The following is a 17,533-nucleotide window of genomic DNA, read 5'->3' on the forward strand; positions in this document are numbered from 1 at the left end:
TGAGGGTAAGAAGTGCACACTACTTTGTATATCAAGGACGCCAATGAACTAGAACATTCCTGAACATTCTTTGATGGCTAAGTCCCAAAACAGTGGGCCCCAAGATAGCAAACAATCAAAGTAAAAGTCAAATGTGAGTCACACAATTCTTTTTCAGGATCCCTGGAAGAAAGACGTTAACTGTCATGACCTATGGTTCCACCTCCACGTCTTCACATCTCCCTGTGGTTTCCAAGCCGTCTGTGTCAGAGCCATGCAGACACTGTCACAGTGACTTACTGGGAAGAGTGCTGAGGGACCATCCTCTCAGGAAGGTCCCAGAAGAAAACATCACTCGGCCAACGCCGCCTTCTAGCAGTGAAGACAGCAACCCACTCGGCTGAATGGTACACCACAGTTTCAGGGCACAGACCCCGTTCTGAGGCTCAGGGGTGCTGGCTGTGACCCTGCTGGAGCCACAGGCAGCCTCCAGAAGCCAGATTCCTCCTGGCCCCAGAGAAAGGCGCTGTGTTGATCCCAAGGGGTCAGGGCAGCGTGTCCAGGACAGGGCTGCACTTCCTCAGGGTTTTCTTTGTAGCAAGAACCTTCCAGACACTGAAAGAAGACACCCAGTCCAATACAACCTGATTTAAAATCATTACAAAAAAGTTAAAATTAGTAAAATTTATACAGTAACTTCATTCTTGTAACAGCAAGGGTAAAGACTCTTGCTTTTTATAAAATCTGATCATTCTGCTTCATTCTTATTAAGCAAGGTGATGGTCAACTTTAAATAAGTTTGGAATATTTGTAATTACATGAGTAATTTCAAAGAAATCTGAGAGGAATACCCACTACATTTAAATGAGGTAAGAATCTGGCCCCTCAGGTCTTAAAGATCAGACTTTCCAGTCCCTTGGGCCCTGGGTCTCCACCTGCCTTCTGCAGGTTCATCGCTCAAAGGTGCCATGCTACAGACTCACTAGAATAACCAAGAAAATTAAAGTCAAAATATATCAAGAAACACAAGATTTTCACTCTCAAACACATGAGTAGATTAACCAAAAACCACAAAGACAGCCACAAAGCCCCTGCCTCAACAAGCTGCCTAGTTGCCACATGGAGCAGGGAGCCCCAAGGCATTGCAGGAACTTGCGGGGACTCAGCCTGGCCCAACCTGCACCTCTCTGCATACTGGGGACTGATCTGAGCACCCCTCATACTCAAACAGAGGCTCCCCTTTTGCAGCCCTGCCATGCACAGCCCCGCTCAGCACCAGGAGCCAAGAGCACACACGTATGAGGTGGGCTGGCCTCTCCTGAGAGGATGGGCTGCTGGGTCAGCTGGCCTCCCCGGTCTGCCACTCACTGAAGGTGGGGCTGGCACTATGATGGCCCCCAGGGGCTCCATGCAGGCAGACTCGAGGTCAAACATCACTTCTTAACCCCACAAGAGTTCAGAATGAGCTCCAACCTGGCCCCCCAATATCTGGTACTGCCTCCAACAAAGCACCAGGGAGGGTTTCCTGCTGCTCTGCCCAGCACCTGGGGTGCACACACTCTCTGCCAAGTCTCTGGGAACTGACCCTTAGGGCACTGCTGTTCAAAACAACCAAAGACCCACATCCCTGCAGCCCTGAAGAGCTCTAAGGTGAACACCCTGGTCTCCTGGGCCTCAGACCCCCAGAAGACCAAATCCCTGGTGAGAATGACCAGAACGGCCACCTGGCCTCGCCCAGGGACAGATGCTCACCCCCCAAACACACCACAGGCCCAGGCTGCTACAGAGAGGGCAGGGCTGCGAGCTGAGCAGGGAAGGTGCTCCTGTCTCCAGGTCACTGAGCTGCGGCTACGCACACTCCTTGAAGCTAAGGTTCAGACACTACCCTGCGCAACTCGTGGAAGCCAAGAGGCTCCCAAGACCACATAGCCATAGTCCTCTGTCATCCTCCACATCACACAGGGCCCGGGCCGCAGCACCAGCACTCCAGGAATGGCAGTCGGTCAGTCCTGCTTCTAGGCAAAGATCCCCTCAGCCAGCCCACAGGCAGGTCTGATTCCAAGGTCAGTTTGAGTCATCACAGGTACACCCGACACACATTCCCACTGCCCTTGAGCCTCTCTGCCTGGGAAAGCCACAAACTCTGCCCCTCAAGCTTACCCTGTACAGCTGAACTCCACCCGCTATGGGCTCCACACTGCCCAAGCCTCACGCGCCTGACATCTACCAGGGATACTTTCATGACCAACTTCCAGGAAAACAAAGACACCACCCTGGGACGGGGGACACCAACAGCAGGCCAGGCCTGGCAGGTCTGCACCTAAATCAGCACACACTGGGCCACTGAGAGGTGATGAGAGGGTGACAGCCACATGGGCACGTGTCAACATACAGAGTGAGAGTAAATATAACACATCAAAAAAGGGAAGGGCTGGACTTTTCTAACAAACACAAACAATATAACCTTGTATTAATCCAAAATAAGAAAAAAAGAAAAAGCCTTATTAGTCCTTTCTAAAACTTCACAGTCAAAGCTGTCAACAGATCTTTGCACCAAGGAGCTCTACCCACACCCAGCAAAGATAACGATGGTGCAGATTCCAAGGGAACCCACCTGGTTTCAGTTTATCATCTGACACTCAAGCACCATACTGCAAACTCAAGTTTTTCAAACAGACACAGAATCCACATAAAATGACAAAAAGGGGGAAAATCTCTCTCCTATGTAAATCGGATTATAAAATTGGGCCATAACCCTGAAGCACATACAGCTACATCTTGCCTTGAGAAAACCCAGTACACAAAAATTCAAATGAACTGCACAGTTAAGTGAATTATTCTCAAAAAGAATTAGATTCTAATGCACATTACTGAAGAATTTATGCTGAGCACTTGTAAATGAAATATGCCCCAGAGTAAAACTTTTAGAAACATGTTCCACATCATGTTAATATGAACTGCGTGAGAACACACGTGTTTAATACATACTGCCTCTGTCTAAGCAATGATTCACTGAAAACACTTTACATATAAACTTTCAGGGCCATACCAACAAGAACAGCAAGTTTCTTGAGAATTCGAGTCTGAGTTTTGCTTTGGATGTTCAGAAAAAGCACTGGGTTAAAAGACTCGAGAGCATCTCCTTAGAAACCAATAGAGCTGCATCCTGGGCCAGGGGTGAACTGCAGGCCTGACAGGCAGTGCCCAGGGCCACTCTCCTTCCCCTGAGGAGCAGATATGGAGCCGGGCACCGGCCCTACACACAGGACAGTTGAGCTCCTCATGATCAGAGTGGTGGCAGAACAGGGCCCAGTAGTGGGGGATCACAGGATCGTGGGTGCCACAAAAGAGCCTCCAGAGCAGAGGCCCTGTCAGAAGGACACGGCAGCTGGGGACAGGCCCCTGGTCTGTTTCCACAAGTAACATTCAGAATGTCACAGACAAGTGACCACAGGGAAAAACACGCTGCTGCTCCCTCAGCAGAGGACCGAGCCCTCAGCCGGGAACAGGCACACACAAGTTCATACCGCAGGAACCATGTCTCCTGCAGAGCCTCTGCAGAGACACAAGGTGCTGTTACCAACAGGAAGATTCCATAGCTGAAACATTTTTTGTAAAAGGTCTCATTTCCTACTTTTCTAGCTCAGTAGTCAGGGGACCGGCCGCATACACAAGGGCTGGCGGGTTCGAACCAGGCCCAGGCCTGCCAAACAACAATGACAACTACAACAAAAAAATAGCCAGACAGTGTGGCCGGCGCCTGTAGTCCCAGCTACGTGGGAGGCTGAGGTAAGAGAATCACGTAAGCCCAAGAGTTTGAGGTTGCTGTGAACTGTGACGCCACAGCACTCTACCCAGGGTAACATAGTGAGACTCAGTCTCAAAAAAATAAAAAAAATTTTAAAAAGTCCTATTTTTCTAAATACCAGGCCTCCCCAGAGGTCACAGCCAGGATGGGAAGAGGAAGAGGAGCCTGTCTTGTGTCCTGAGATCCATCCACAGCTCCACCTGCTGGCCCAGCCTCCAGCCTCCAGCAGGTCGAAGGACTCAGGCTTAGAAAAGCCTAAACTTCCCCTATTCCAACACAGCAAGGAAATTATAACAAAGGAAGAACTTTCCAAAACATGTTCTTGGATTTACACATCAATAAACTATACTAGCTCCTGCTAAATCAAGCAAGAAAAGAGAATAATATAACTTCAGAGTCTAGTGGTGCCTGTGCACACACCCTCCTTTGATAAACTCTCCCAAGCACCTTGGAGGACGGGGGCAGAGAGGATCCGGGGCTCATGCTCTGTACCTGATCCCATAAAAAACACAAGCCCTAGAACACCATATGCACGGGTCCACATCAAAAATAAGAACTCCTTCATAACCAGTTACTTTCCTTATAAGCACATCCCTCTAAAAAACAACTATTATTTCATATACCTCAAGTTGCCAACTTCATACCTGCAAGACACAAGAGCAAACACTTGCTGCTGACATGTCTTCAAAAGCTGAACATGACGCCAACCAACTCCCAGTGCACAAACATATGTGTATTCTTACCTCTTTTTATACAAAAGTGAAAGTTTTTAGACAATCAAATAAGGCAACTGAGCAGAGAACAGGTGACTAAAGGTCCTCTCAGAAGCACCAGGAGGCAGCTGCAGGAGACTGCTGTGGGCAAGCCCTGCACTCAGACCCTCACGAGCTGTCACCTGTGCCTGCACTTTTCTCTGCTACATGGATGACCTACCAGGCTCCCTATGAGGTGCCCTGACCACACCTGGGATCCAGGTCCTCTGCCTTGCTCTGAATACAATGTTCTGCCCTTGGCCACTGCCCTCAGTCTAGCTCCCTGTACATCTATTCCCCAGTATCACAAGGACAACAGAAGCAGCCTGCTCTTGCCCAGTCACACGGGTGAGCGGGGTGATTCAGTCAGAAGCTGCCAGCCTGTCCCCTCTGGGAAGGCCCCTCTGTGCCAGGACAACAGCTTAGAGATGATGCCCCCAGGGAGGCACAAAGGAAACCACCAAGGATCACAAGCTGCAAACAGGAGAGCCCTCAGTCTGTGCTGACACTCAGACATGACGCGCCAGCTGGAGTAGCAAGAGCGCTCATCAGAGACGCCTGAGGCAAAGGGGGGTCAGGCCACTGTCCGGCCTCTGAGAGACCACGGCACACTTCCCAAAGCCGCTACAGCGCTCTCCACCTGGGAACACACATCCCAAGTCAGACAGAGCAGGCCCCACCCTGACCTGGGTCCAACTTGGCTCCAAGACCACCAGCACCTGGCATGTGCACAGCCTCAGCCAAGAGCACTGCCAGTGGAGGAGGAAACCATGAGAGAAGTGCAGAGGGTGCCTCAGCCAAGGGTACTCCCAGCGGAGAAGGGGACCATGAGAGAAGTGCAGAGGGTGCCTCGGCCAAGGGTACTCCCAGCGGAGAAGGGGACCATGAGAGAAGTGCAGAGGGTGCCTCGGCCAAGGGTACTCCCAGCGGAGAAGGGGACCATGAGAGAAGTGCAGAGGGTGCCTCGGCCAAGGGTACTCCCAGCGGAGAAGGGGACCATGAGAGAAGTGCAGAGGGTGCCTCGGCCAAGGGTACTCCCAGCGGAGAAGGGGACCATGAGAGAAGTGCAGAGGGTGCCTCGGCCAAGGGTACTCCCAGCGGAGAAGGGGACCATGAGAGAAGTGCAGAGGGTGCCTCGGCCAAGGGTACTCCCAGCGGAGAAGGGGACCATGAGAGAAGTGCAGAGGGTGCCTCGGCCAAGGGTACTCCCAGCGGAGAAGGGGACCATGAGAGAAGTGCAGAGGGTGCCTCGGCCAAGGGTACTCCCAGCGGAGAAGGGGACCATGAGAGAAGTGCAGAGGGTGCCTCGGCCAAGGGTACTCCCAGCGGAGAAGGGGACCATGAGAGAAGTGCAGAGGGTGCCTCGGCCAAGGGTACTCCCAACGGAGAAGGGGACCATGAGAGAAGTGCAGAGGGTGCCTCGGCCAAGGGTACTCCCAGCGGAGAAGGGCACCATGAGAGAAGTGCAGAGGGTGCCTCGGCCAAGAGCACTCCCAGCGGAGAAGGGCACCATGAGAGAAGTGCAGAGGGTGGGACATCATTCAGAGAGCTGCTTGGAATCTTCACAAAAAAAACTCAGTGCCATAAAAATAACAAGAAATGGAGAAGGATGGTTCTAGATTAAAAGAGTCCAAAGGACATAGTATCTAACTGTGATGAGCGAATCCTGATTAAATCCTAGATCTAAAAAAAGGGCAGGAAAGGGTGGCACCTGTGGCTCAAAGGAGTAGGGCACCAGCCCCATATATCGGAGGTGGTTGGTTCAAATCCGGCCTTGGCCAAAAAAGAAAAAAAAAATGGCAGGAAAGACATTTGGGGGAGAGCTGAGTAAAGTTAAACCTAAAATGGATAGATAATAGATGATAACATACAATTTACATCTCATTACATTTTCCTAGGTGGATGATAGTATTATATTAGGAGAACATCCTTATTCTTAACAAACACTTGAGGCACCAGCACTTTGGAAGCCAGGGTGGGAGGATCACCTGACGCCAAGGGTTTGAGACCAGCCTGGACAATATAATAAGACTCTGCCTCTGCAAAAAAAAAGATGTGGGCTTAAGTATCTCCTTTCAAAGTGCTCAGCTGAAGAAAACGTGTGTGTGTGTGTGTGTGAGATACACCTATACATACATAGACAGAAACCAAATACGATAAAAACAGGTGAATCTGGTGAAAGATAAATGGTATTCATTGTACTGTTTTTTCAACTTTTATGTAGGCTTGAAACTTTTCAAAACAAAAAGCTTAGGAAAAAACCTGCAGGCTCAGGACTGAGCCTGTCTGGGTCAGGACCTGCCCTGTGTGCTCCGCTCACTGCTGTAAACCCATCAAAGAACAGCGTGGGGGAAAGGGCCCTCCCTCACCCACATGCACACTGCCTGGTGTCAGGCCCACACCCAGACAGAGGCCTCTGCTGCGGGTCCCCTCTGCATGTGGACATCAGGAGCATCACCTCCAGACTTGGGGACAGCTGTGCCCACCCTGGCCTCTCCCTCACCAACCAGCTGGGCAGACAGAACTGAGGCCACAGGAAGGTCAGGCCACACAGAGCGGGGCATGAGGTCTGGCCAGGCACACACCATGCCCAGGTGGAGCAGGCACACTGTGCGTGCTCAGCCACTGACCGTCGTGAAAACTTCCGGTCCTGTGGCCATCATTACCCAAGCCAGTAGCGTAAGGGCCTACTTTATATCATATGATCCAGACTGAATATCTTAACACAGGTGGAGCTCTTAGAACAGACTCCATCCTACGCACAGTTTCAATGCGTGTTCACCATTTCCCAGCACTGACTACAGCAGGCCCTCAGGGTTGAGAAACTAACTTATTTTCTAATCTCAAGATTCTTAAAAAAACTTTGTTCTATTTTCCTTTTGAATACTGTATTAAACCCTTTGAACATAAAATCTAAAACTTAATATCTAATGTTAAATAAACATATAAAACAGATTTCATATTTTGGAGTAGCTAGATGAACAAGTACTTACTTAAAAAGCACTCCAATTTGTACAAATAATCAACACATCAAATCCCGTAATGGTATAAATGTATTTATGATCTATGTACAAACCTGTGGCCCAAGGAGTAGGGCGCCGGTTTGGCAGGTTCAAACCCAGCCCCGGCCAAAAAAAAAAAAAAAAAAATTATATATATATATATAGACTGTAGGCCAGGCATGGTGGCTCACTCCTGTAATCCTAGCACTATGGGAGGCCAAGGCAGGTAGATTGCCTGAACTCACAGGTTCAAGACCAGCCTGAGCAAGTGCAAGACCCTGACTCTAAAAAATGAGCAGGCTTTACAGCAGGTACCTATAGTCCCAGCTACCCAGGAGGCTGAGCCAAGAGAATTGCTGGAACCCAGAAGTTTGAGGTTGCCAAACTCAATATAATGCCACAGCACTCTACCAAGGACAAAGTGAGACTCTGTCTCAAAAAAATATATAGATATATAGGTAGGTAGGTAGATAGATTGAATGGCCTATGTAATAACTCAGACCTATAACCCCAGCACTTTGGAGGCCAAGGCAAGAGGACTGCTTGAGCCCAGGAGTTCAAGACCAGCCTGGGCAACACAGTGAGACTCCATCTCTACAAAATATTTTAAAAATTAGTGGGATGTGGTGCCTATAGTCCCAGCTTCTCAAGAGGCTGAGGCAGGAGGATCACTTGAGCCCAGGAGTTAGAGGCTGCAGTGAGCTGTGATGACATCAATGCACTGCAGCCCGGGCAACAGAGCAAGGTCCTATCTCTTAAAAAAAAAAAATTCTCTGAATGCTCCTACAAGCAGGTACTTGTCTAGACGTGGGGTGTCAGCAGGACCAGCTCTGGGAGCAGCTACCCAGTACACACCACAGGTAGGACTGAACCAAGCAAGAAGAACAGTGATAGGGAAGAGAGGCAGAGGGAGATTTAAAGAGAAGAATCAAAACTACTCCACTGGGAGGCCAGGTGGGTGGACTGCCTGAGCTCAGGAGTTTGAGACCAGCCTGAGCAAGAGCAAGACTTCATCTCTAAAAATAGCCGGGCATTGTGGCAGGCAGCCTGTAGTTGCAGCTACTTGGGAGGCTGAGGCAAGAAAATCCCTTGTGCCCAAGAGTTTGAGTTTGCTGTGACCTGTAAACTCTGTCTCAAAAAAAAAAGCTCCAAGGTCTGTAGCACAAGTGACCAGACATGTTCTCAGAACTCACTGAGAAGGGTCAGACTGGGAGAAGCAAGTGTGGAAAGAACCAAGGAGACCTGTCAGGACCTCCTTACACTGGAGCTGCTGCCATCTATCCCAGTAGAGAGGCACACAGCAGGCTGAAGGCTCTGCACACGTCAGGTGGGCGTGCAAGTATGTACCCCTCACAAACACCTGCAGACACACGTGATAGAGCCCCCACAGACACCTGCAGACAGACGTGTTAGAGCCCCCCAGACACCTGCAGACAGACGTGATAGAGCCCCCCAGACACCTGCAGACAGACGTGATAGAGCCCCCCAGACACCTACAGACAGACATGATAGAGCCCCCACAGACACCTGCAGACAGATGTGACAGAGCCCCCCACAGACACCTACAGATACACGTGATAGAGCCACTCAGACACCTGCAGACAGACATGATAGAGCCCCCACAGACACCTGAAGACAGACGTGATAGAGCCCCCCACAGACACCTACAGATACACGTGATAGAGCCACTCAGACACCTGCAGACAGACATGATAGAGCCCCCACAGACACCTGAAGACAGATGTGACAGAGCCCCCCCAAACACCTACAGATTCACGTGATAGAGCCACTCAGACACCTGCAGACAGACATGATAGAGCCCCCACAGACACCTGAAGACAGACCTGATAGAGCCCCCCACAGACACCTACAGATACACGTGACAGAGCCACCCAGATACCTGCAGACAGACGTGAGAGCCCCCACAGACACCTACAGACAGACGTGATAGAGCCCCCCAGACACCTGCAGACAGACGTGATAGAGCTCCCACAGACACCTGCAGACAGACGTGATAGAGCCCCCCAGACACCTACAGATACACGTGATAGAGCCCCCCAGACACCTGCAGACAGACGTGATAGAGCCCCCCCAGACACCTACAGATACATGTGATAGAGCTCCCACAGACACCTGCGACAGACATGATAGAGCCCTCCAGACACCTACAGATACACGTGATAGAGCCCCCCAGACACCTGCAGACAGACGTGATAGAGCCCCCCAGACACCTACAGATACACGTGATAGAGCCCCCACAGACACCTGCAGACAGACGCGATAGAGCCCCCCCAGACACCTACAGATACAAGTGATAGAGCCCCACAGACACCTGCACACAGACATGATAGAGCCCCCCACAGACACCTACAGATACACGTGATAGAGCCACCCAGACACCTGCAGACACAAGTGATAGAGCCCCACAGACACCTACAAATACACATGATAGAGCCCCCCAGACACCTGCAGACACAAGTGATAGAGCCCCCCACAGACACCTACAGATACACGTGATAGAGCCCCCAGACACCTGCAGACACACGTGATAGAGCCCCACAGACACCTACAAATACACATGATAGAGCCCCCCACAGACACCTGCAGACAGACGTTGATAGAGCCCCACAGACACCTACAGATACACATGATAGAGCCCCATAGACACCTGCAGACAGACGTGATAGAGCCCCCCACAGACACCTACAGATACATGTGATAGAGCCCCCCAGACACCTGCAGACACATGTGATAGAGCCCCACAGACACCTGCAGACAGACATGATAGAGCCCCACAGACACCTACAGATACACATGATAGAGCCCCACAGACACCTGCAGACAGACGTGATAGAGCCCCCACAGACACCTGCAGACAGACGTGATAGAGCCCCACAGACACCTACAGATACACATGATAGAGCCCCACAGACACCTGCAGACAGACATGATAGAGCCCCCACAGACACCTGCAGACAGACATGATAGAGCCGCACAGAAACCTGCAGACAGACGTGATAGAGCCCCCACAGACACCTGCAGACAGATGTGATAGAGCACCCCACAGACACCTACAGATACACGTGATAGAGCCCCCACAGACACCTGCAGATACACGTGATGGAGCCCCCCTAGACACCTGCAGATACACGTGATAGAGCCCCCCTAGACACCTGCAGATACACGTGATAGAGACCCCACAGACACCTGCAGACAGACATGATAGAGCCCCCCAGACACCTGCAGACACAAGTGATAGAGCCCCACAGACACCTACAGATACACATGATAGAGCCCCCCAAGACACCTGCAGATACACGTGATAGAGCCCCCCAGACACCTACAGATACACGTGATAGAACCCCCTAGACACCTGCAGATACACGTGATAGAGCCCCACAGACACCTACAGATACACGTGATAGAGCCCCACAGACACCTGCAGACAGACGTGATAGAGCCCCCACGGACACCTGCAGACAGACGTGATAGAGCCCCCCAGACACCTACAGATACATGTGATAGAGCCCCCCAGACACCTACAGATACACGTGATAGAGCCCCCTACAGACAGACATGATAGAGCCCCCCACAGACACCTACAGACACACGTGATAGAGCCCCCCAGACACCTACAGATACATGTGATAAAGCCCCACAGACACCTGCAGACACACATGACAGCACCAGGTAGAGGGGAAGGTCCAGACAACGCCCTGTGGCACCGTAAGCACCACCAGCCAACCTTGCTGATGGTGGCCTTAGGCTGTACCTGCGTCCCCAAAGCTACTCTGCCCACCGCCCATTACACCCTACCCAACATCAGTGCCTTCTCTTCACCTCCTGGATCCTCTGAAACAGCAAAAAGGGAGTGTTCAGAAAAATAACAGCCATTTAAAAGACAGCAGATTTGGAAATATTGAAAAGCAAGTTTGGAATTAAATTTTCACGTCAATCCACAGAATTTTTTTCATGAACATTTAAGGACACAGGTCTAAATGGCCAAGACTCACTCTGTATGTCCCTGGAAAACATTCACGGAGTGGATGGAAGGGTCCCTGAAATCCCAGAGGCGGAAAGTCGTGTCTCGAGAGGAGGTCACCACCAGCCGCTGGGTGGGGTGCGTGCAGCAGTGCGTCAGCTCCTGGTCATGCCCTGCAACCAAAGGCCACAAAATGCAAGGTCACCACTCACACACACAGGTAGGGCAGCACCTCAGGAACACCAGAACCAGAAACCTGCCCCTGAGGGCTATACCGCTGACCCCCGGGGAAAGTACAATCACTCGGCATGCAGAATCACAAGGGCACAGGCTTTCCCTGACAAGCTTCCCTCTCAGCTAGCCACTCCAAAGGAGCAGGGAGCAGGGTATGTGTTTAACCTATCTTCTATCCTACCAGTTAGAAGGTCGGGCAAGTTAACAAGCTGAGTACATGAACAACTGAAATTTTAATTCTTCCAGAATTAACCTACAGGACCATGCACCCTCAGTAAAACAGTGTTTCCTCAACAAGGAAATGCAATCATTGACAAACGTGCAGAACAACTGTGGGGGGAGGGGGAAGAATACCAAGTTGGCCCCTAGCCCCTGAGCCACCCCCACCTTAGGCCTGTGAACTGTGTAACCTTTGGATATGCTGAGACAGCTCTCTAATGATTAAGGTACATTATAAGGCAAGAAGAATCTTGTAAACATAATTAAGGTCCCCAAATCAGTGGACTTTGAGTTAATCACAAGAAAGGCCGTCCTGGGGGCCTGACCTGACTAGGTGGCCTGTGATGGGCCCTGGTCCCCCAGAAGCTGGAGGGCTCAGAGCAGAGGTGCACTCCAGCCAACAGACAGGTGGAGAAAGGCATCCCTCTGAGGGACCACCAGGGACCAAGGGCAGCCTCAAGATGCTCAGAGGAGGCCCCAGCTGACAACCACAGGAAACAGACTCTCCAACAACCAGAAAGCATAGTGGAGAACCCCAGCCTCAGTGAGGCCCCACCAGGCAACAGCCTTGCCCTGAGGCCCTGAGCAGAGGAGCAGCTGCCACAGATCCAAGACCCTGACCCAGGAAGTTCTATTGTTGCAGAGCAATAGAAAACTAATACTGGCTGGGCACCTCTAGCTCAGTGGTTATGGCGCTGACCACATGCACGGGGACTAGTGGGTTTGAACCCAGCCCGGGCCTGCTAAACAAACAAACAAGAAAAAAAAAAAATAGCCAGGTGCTGTGGCGGGTGCCTGTAGTCCCAGCTACTTGGGAGGCTGAGCCAAGAGAATCGCTTGAGCCCAAGAATTTTAGGTTGCTGTGAGCTGTGATGCCACAGCACTCTACCGAGGGTGACAAAGTGAGACTGTGTCTCAAAAAAAAAAAAAAGAAAGAAATACTATACGCCACAATGAAATCTCCTGAAGATAAAATAAATTCAGCTGCCAAAAGTTCTATCAGAAACAATCTCTGAAAATCTGTGCACAGAAGAGCCATAAGCACTGAACAGTCCTAGCTAAAAAGTGACTCTCAAGCTCAGACAGCGACACACAGACGAGAGTGTGACTGCGGCACACAGCACCTGTCAGAGAATGCACCAGCTCCGACGTCTCCACATCATACAGGTTTGCCGTCCTGTCCCAGGAGGCTGTCACGGTCTGCTTGCCCCCCACCAGCCAGTCGGCAGCGATGACCACACCCTGGTGGCTCTTGAGAGATGTCAGCGGGACCCGGACGGTGGGGCAGTCACTGGACGTGTCTCCATCAAGATCAGGCTCATCTTTATCGGAACATTCTACTTCATCTTCTCCAGAGATTTGCTGCTAAAGGTAAGAGCAGAAAAGAAGGAAATTCCCAGGGGATCTTGAGTATTTTCTGACATAGCTACAAGATCAGAGTCCACACTTTCCTCTTTAGGACGTGCTCATCACTACGGCTAACACCAGGAGGACACTAAGTACAGATGCAACACAAAACTAAAATACAAGTGGTAGTCAGTAAGTTGTTACCATAAGAAAGGCATTTCAGTTCTAAAGAGCCTGTTTAAAATATACTTAGAGATATCTATTGCTATAATAACTACATGAGAGTTTATTTTCCTGAAATATCAGTGAAATCTTTTGTCAAAGGCCATGACAAAATAAAAACCTAATGGACAGCACAGACTTTAGCTCTATAAGAAAAGCTGCACACAGGCTGGGCCTGGTGGCTCAGCCTGTAACCCCAGCACTCTGGGAAGTCAAGCAGGTGGATCGCCTGAGCTCACAAGTTCAAGACCAGCCTGAGCCAGGAAGAGACCTCCTCTCTGAAAATAGCTGGGCGTTGTGGCAGACACTTACAGTCCCAGCTACTTGGGAGGCTGAGGCAAGAGGTTCACTTGAGCCCAGGAGTTTGAGGTTGCTATTAGCTATGATGCCACAGTATTCTACCAAGGGTGACAGAGTGAGACTCTGTCTTAAAAAAAAAAAAAAAAACCAGAAAATATGCACATTGACTCAACACATATCTGCCCAGCACTTAGAGGTGCTGGTGACACACCACAGGGAACAGACACCACCCAATGCGTGCAGGGCTGGGCGCCCGGGCAAGAGCCTGCCTCCCCAAACCCGCACTCAGCAAGAGAGATCACACACAGCACACAAGCCAGCACAGGGGTGAGGGACACAGGCACACACGACTGCAGGAACACAGATCACACAGTCATACACAACTGTGGGGACACACATTACAGGAACACACACCACTGTGGGAACACGCACATAAGGACACACGTCTATGGGAGCACACACCACATGGACACACACGGACGTATAAACTCAGAACACACACCACCCAGACGCTCAACTGTGGGCGCACACACACATGGGCACTCAACTGTGAGAGCGCAGACACCGACACACGCCTGTAGGAACACACACAAGGACACTCGACTGTGAGAACACACACACAGGGACACTCGACTGTGAGAACACACACACAGGGACACTCAACTGTGGGAACACACACAGGGACACTCGACTATGGGAACACACACAGATGGACACACAACACACATCACAGACACACGATTGTGGGAAAACACACAGACACACATCTGTGGGAAAACACACATGGATACTCAACTGTGGGAACACACACACGGACACTGGACTATGAGAACACACACATGGACACTCTACCTTGGGAACACACAGACAGGAACACTCGACTGTGGGAACACACAGGGACACTCGACTGTAGGAACACACACACAGGGACACTCGACTGTGAGAACACACACACAGGGACAATCAACTGTGGGAACACACACACAGGGACACTCGACTGTGGGAACACACACACAGGGACACTTGACTGTGGGAACACACAGTGGGACACTAGACTGTGGGAACACACATACAGGAACAGTCGACTGCGGGAACACACACAGGGACACTCGACTGCGGGAACACACACACAGGGACACTCGACTGCGGGAATACACACACAGGGACACTGGACTGTGGGAACACACACAGGGACACTCGACTCTTGGAACACACACACAGGAACAGTCGACTGTGGGAACACACACAGGGACACTCGACTGTGGGAACACACACACAGGGACACTCGACTGTGGGAACACACACACAGGGACACTCGACTGTGGGAACACACACACAAGGACACTCGACTGTGGGAACACACACACAGGGACACTCGACTGTGGGAACACAGACAGGGACACTCGACTGTGGGAACACACACACAGGGACATTCAACTGTGGAAAACAAACACAGGGACACTCGACTGTTAGAGTGCAGACACGGACACTCAACTGTGGGAACACATACCGGACACACAACTCAACACACATCACAGACACAAGACACACACGACTATGGGAATACACACCACACAGATGCACCACGCAGGGGTCTCTGTGTCAAGCCAAGTCCCTGGTGGGACCCCCTGGCCCACCACACCCAAACAGGGAGGGTCTCCACGTCCAGCTGAGTCCCTGGGTGGGACTGCTGCAGCTCTGTGCTTGAGCCCAGCCAATGTCCCTGCACTGCCTGTGGGGTCACTCAGGGGACACTGGCTCCCAGGCTGGGAGGGTCCTCGTCACTGCCTGCACCGTCCCCAGGTGGGAGGAAGAGCTTACTCCAGATGTGTGTGCCCAGGGGCGGCCAACATGGTGCTTGGGGAGGCCTTGTGGGTGTTGCCAACGTGGTGTCACAGGGATAAAGGGAAGAGGCCTCAGGCCCCAAGGAGCTGGAAGGCAGAAGGAGGCAGCTGTGCCAGAAGGATCCCAGACTCTGGGGCTTATCAGGCTGCACCTAACCCAGAGTGGAAACCAACAGCCACTGGCTGAGTGGCCCTCACAAAAGGACACAGACCAGGGACACAGCAGGCTGCTTCCTCTGCCAGGGACATCCACAGAGTTTGGGTGCGAGAGCATGTGCTCCAGTGAGGCCTGAAAGAATCTGTGAGGGGAGTGCAAGTGCATGTGTGCAGGTGCATGTGCGCGTCATCAGGACACACGTCTGAAAAGGCAAAACAAAGTCAGAACCTCATACGAGTAAATCTTACAAACTACACAAAGAATTAAAAGACATTTTAAAGCATAAATGTACTAAGCCCTATTTTCAAGAATAATCATAGGCTCTTCTAACCTTAGTTGGCAAAGCACAGCATATAAAGTCTGAGGACTCCCACTGTGTCAGAGATGATCAGGCCACTCCTTCAGGTCCTTCCTAAGCCTACCATGCGTCAGCACCAGGTCAGCCTGCGGAGGGCCCTACTGAGCGCACTGCACAGCCAGCCATCACTGACCAGCACAAGCAGGCAGGACAAGGCCACCAGAAGCCAGAGGGGACGCCTCTCAATTCTCACTACCAGGCCACACTGATGACCCAATGTCACCTGGCGGGGTGCAGCAGTGTGGCTGGGCATCTTGGTCTCTCTGACTGCACCACCTAGACATTTCCCTGTCAACACCATGGGTGCCAAATAAAACTCACTGATGCAGATTTTTGAAAAACGCATTCTGTCTGAAAGCTGCACTGACTCAAAATGAACACAGATTTTAACAGGTTATAGTCTATGTGAGTGGCATAGATGAATTAGAACTACTAAGTGAATCTGAGTCAAGACTGAACAGCAAAAACTTAAGCAAGTTACTTTCCATGCAAGAAACGCCATTATCAGCCAACGATAGCTGGGGAAGGACTATGCCGCTTTACATGAGTGGCATCTGCAGGGTGTCCTCGGACTGGCCCGAGACCTCGAGGGACACACCATGTTACCTACTCTCATCACCCCAAGAGAGTTCAGGTCATGGCGAGAAACCTGTTCATAAAGCAGGCTCGTCAACAGTTCAGACAGAGCCCCCTGCCCCAACTTTAGCCCTGAACCTTGAGACAGCAATTTAGGAGCATGAGAAGTCCCTGCATCCCATCCAAACAAAGTAACAAAGAAGAAAGAAAGGCTAACTGAGCATTCTAAGTGAACTATTCAGTGTTTCTAATGTAAATGCTGAACGGAAGTCTTCCCTCTGACAAACCAGCACCCTCCTTACTGGAGGAATCCACCTGCACCATGGTGACCTCCTCTCTGAATACGCTGGATGCAGCAGCCTCACCAATCACGTCTCACTTGTTTCCTAAATAAGACACGTGTTAAGTGTGCGACATAATGAACACTTTGGCAACTCCATAGCAGGAAAAGGTGCTAAGATAAAACACACAATACATTCAATTAAAAGCAAACTGTTAACACTTCTCAACTAAAGAAAATGCGTTCTTATTTATTGCTGGAATGTATTAAATGCTTAACCTATCTCCAAATAGAACAATGTTTAGAATGTTTATAAAGCAAAAAAGTAAAGAACTATTCAAAGATGAAAATATGAAAACTAGATTACTATCATTCTCACACCAATCATAGCCCAGTACATCCAAGCTCCCTAAACACAAGCCTGACTGCAGGACACTCGTGCCCCCACCTGGCCCCTGCACCTGCTCAAGCTG

General features: G+C 50.8%; 1 protein-coding gene across 6 annotated transcripts in view; it reads right to left on the bottom strand.

Annotated features, from left to right (window-relative positions):
• Positions 1-17,533, bottom strand: part of WDR37 (WD repeat domain 37) — a 58,072-nt gene that overhangs the window by 9,415 nt on the left and 31,124 nt on the right. For 5 of the 6 annotated variants that reach the window (XR_008376271.1, XM_053573051.1, XM_053573050.1 and 2 more), the window contains 2 exons: positions 13,101-13,341; positions 11,555-11,696 (listed from right to left, as the gene is read on the bottom strand). Coding sequence is in view for 5 of the 6 variants with exons in the window: in XM_053573051.1 (XP_053429026.1) it covers positions 11,555-11,696; positions 13,101-13,341 (383 nt within the window). In the remaining variant the exon portion in view is untranslated. The remainder of the gene's footprint in view (positions 1-11,554; positions 11,697-13,100; positions 13,342-17,533) is intronic. The other variant, XM_053573054.1, reaches the window with a different exon arrangement.

This window comes from Nycticebus coucang, chromosome 20 (assembly GCF_027406575.1).
Source record: "Nycticebus coucang isolate mNycCou1 chromosome 20, mNycCou1.pri, whole genome shotgun sequence".
In the NCBI taxonomy this organism is placed as follows: domain Eukaryota; kingdom Metazoa; phylum Chordata; class Mammalia; order Primates; family Lorisidae; genus Nycticebus; species Nycticebus coucang.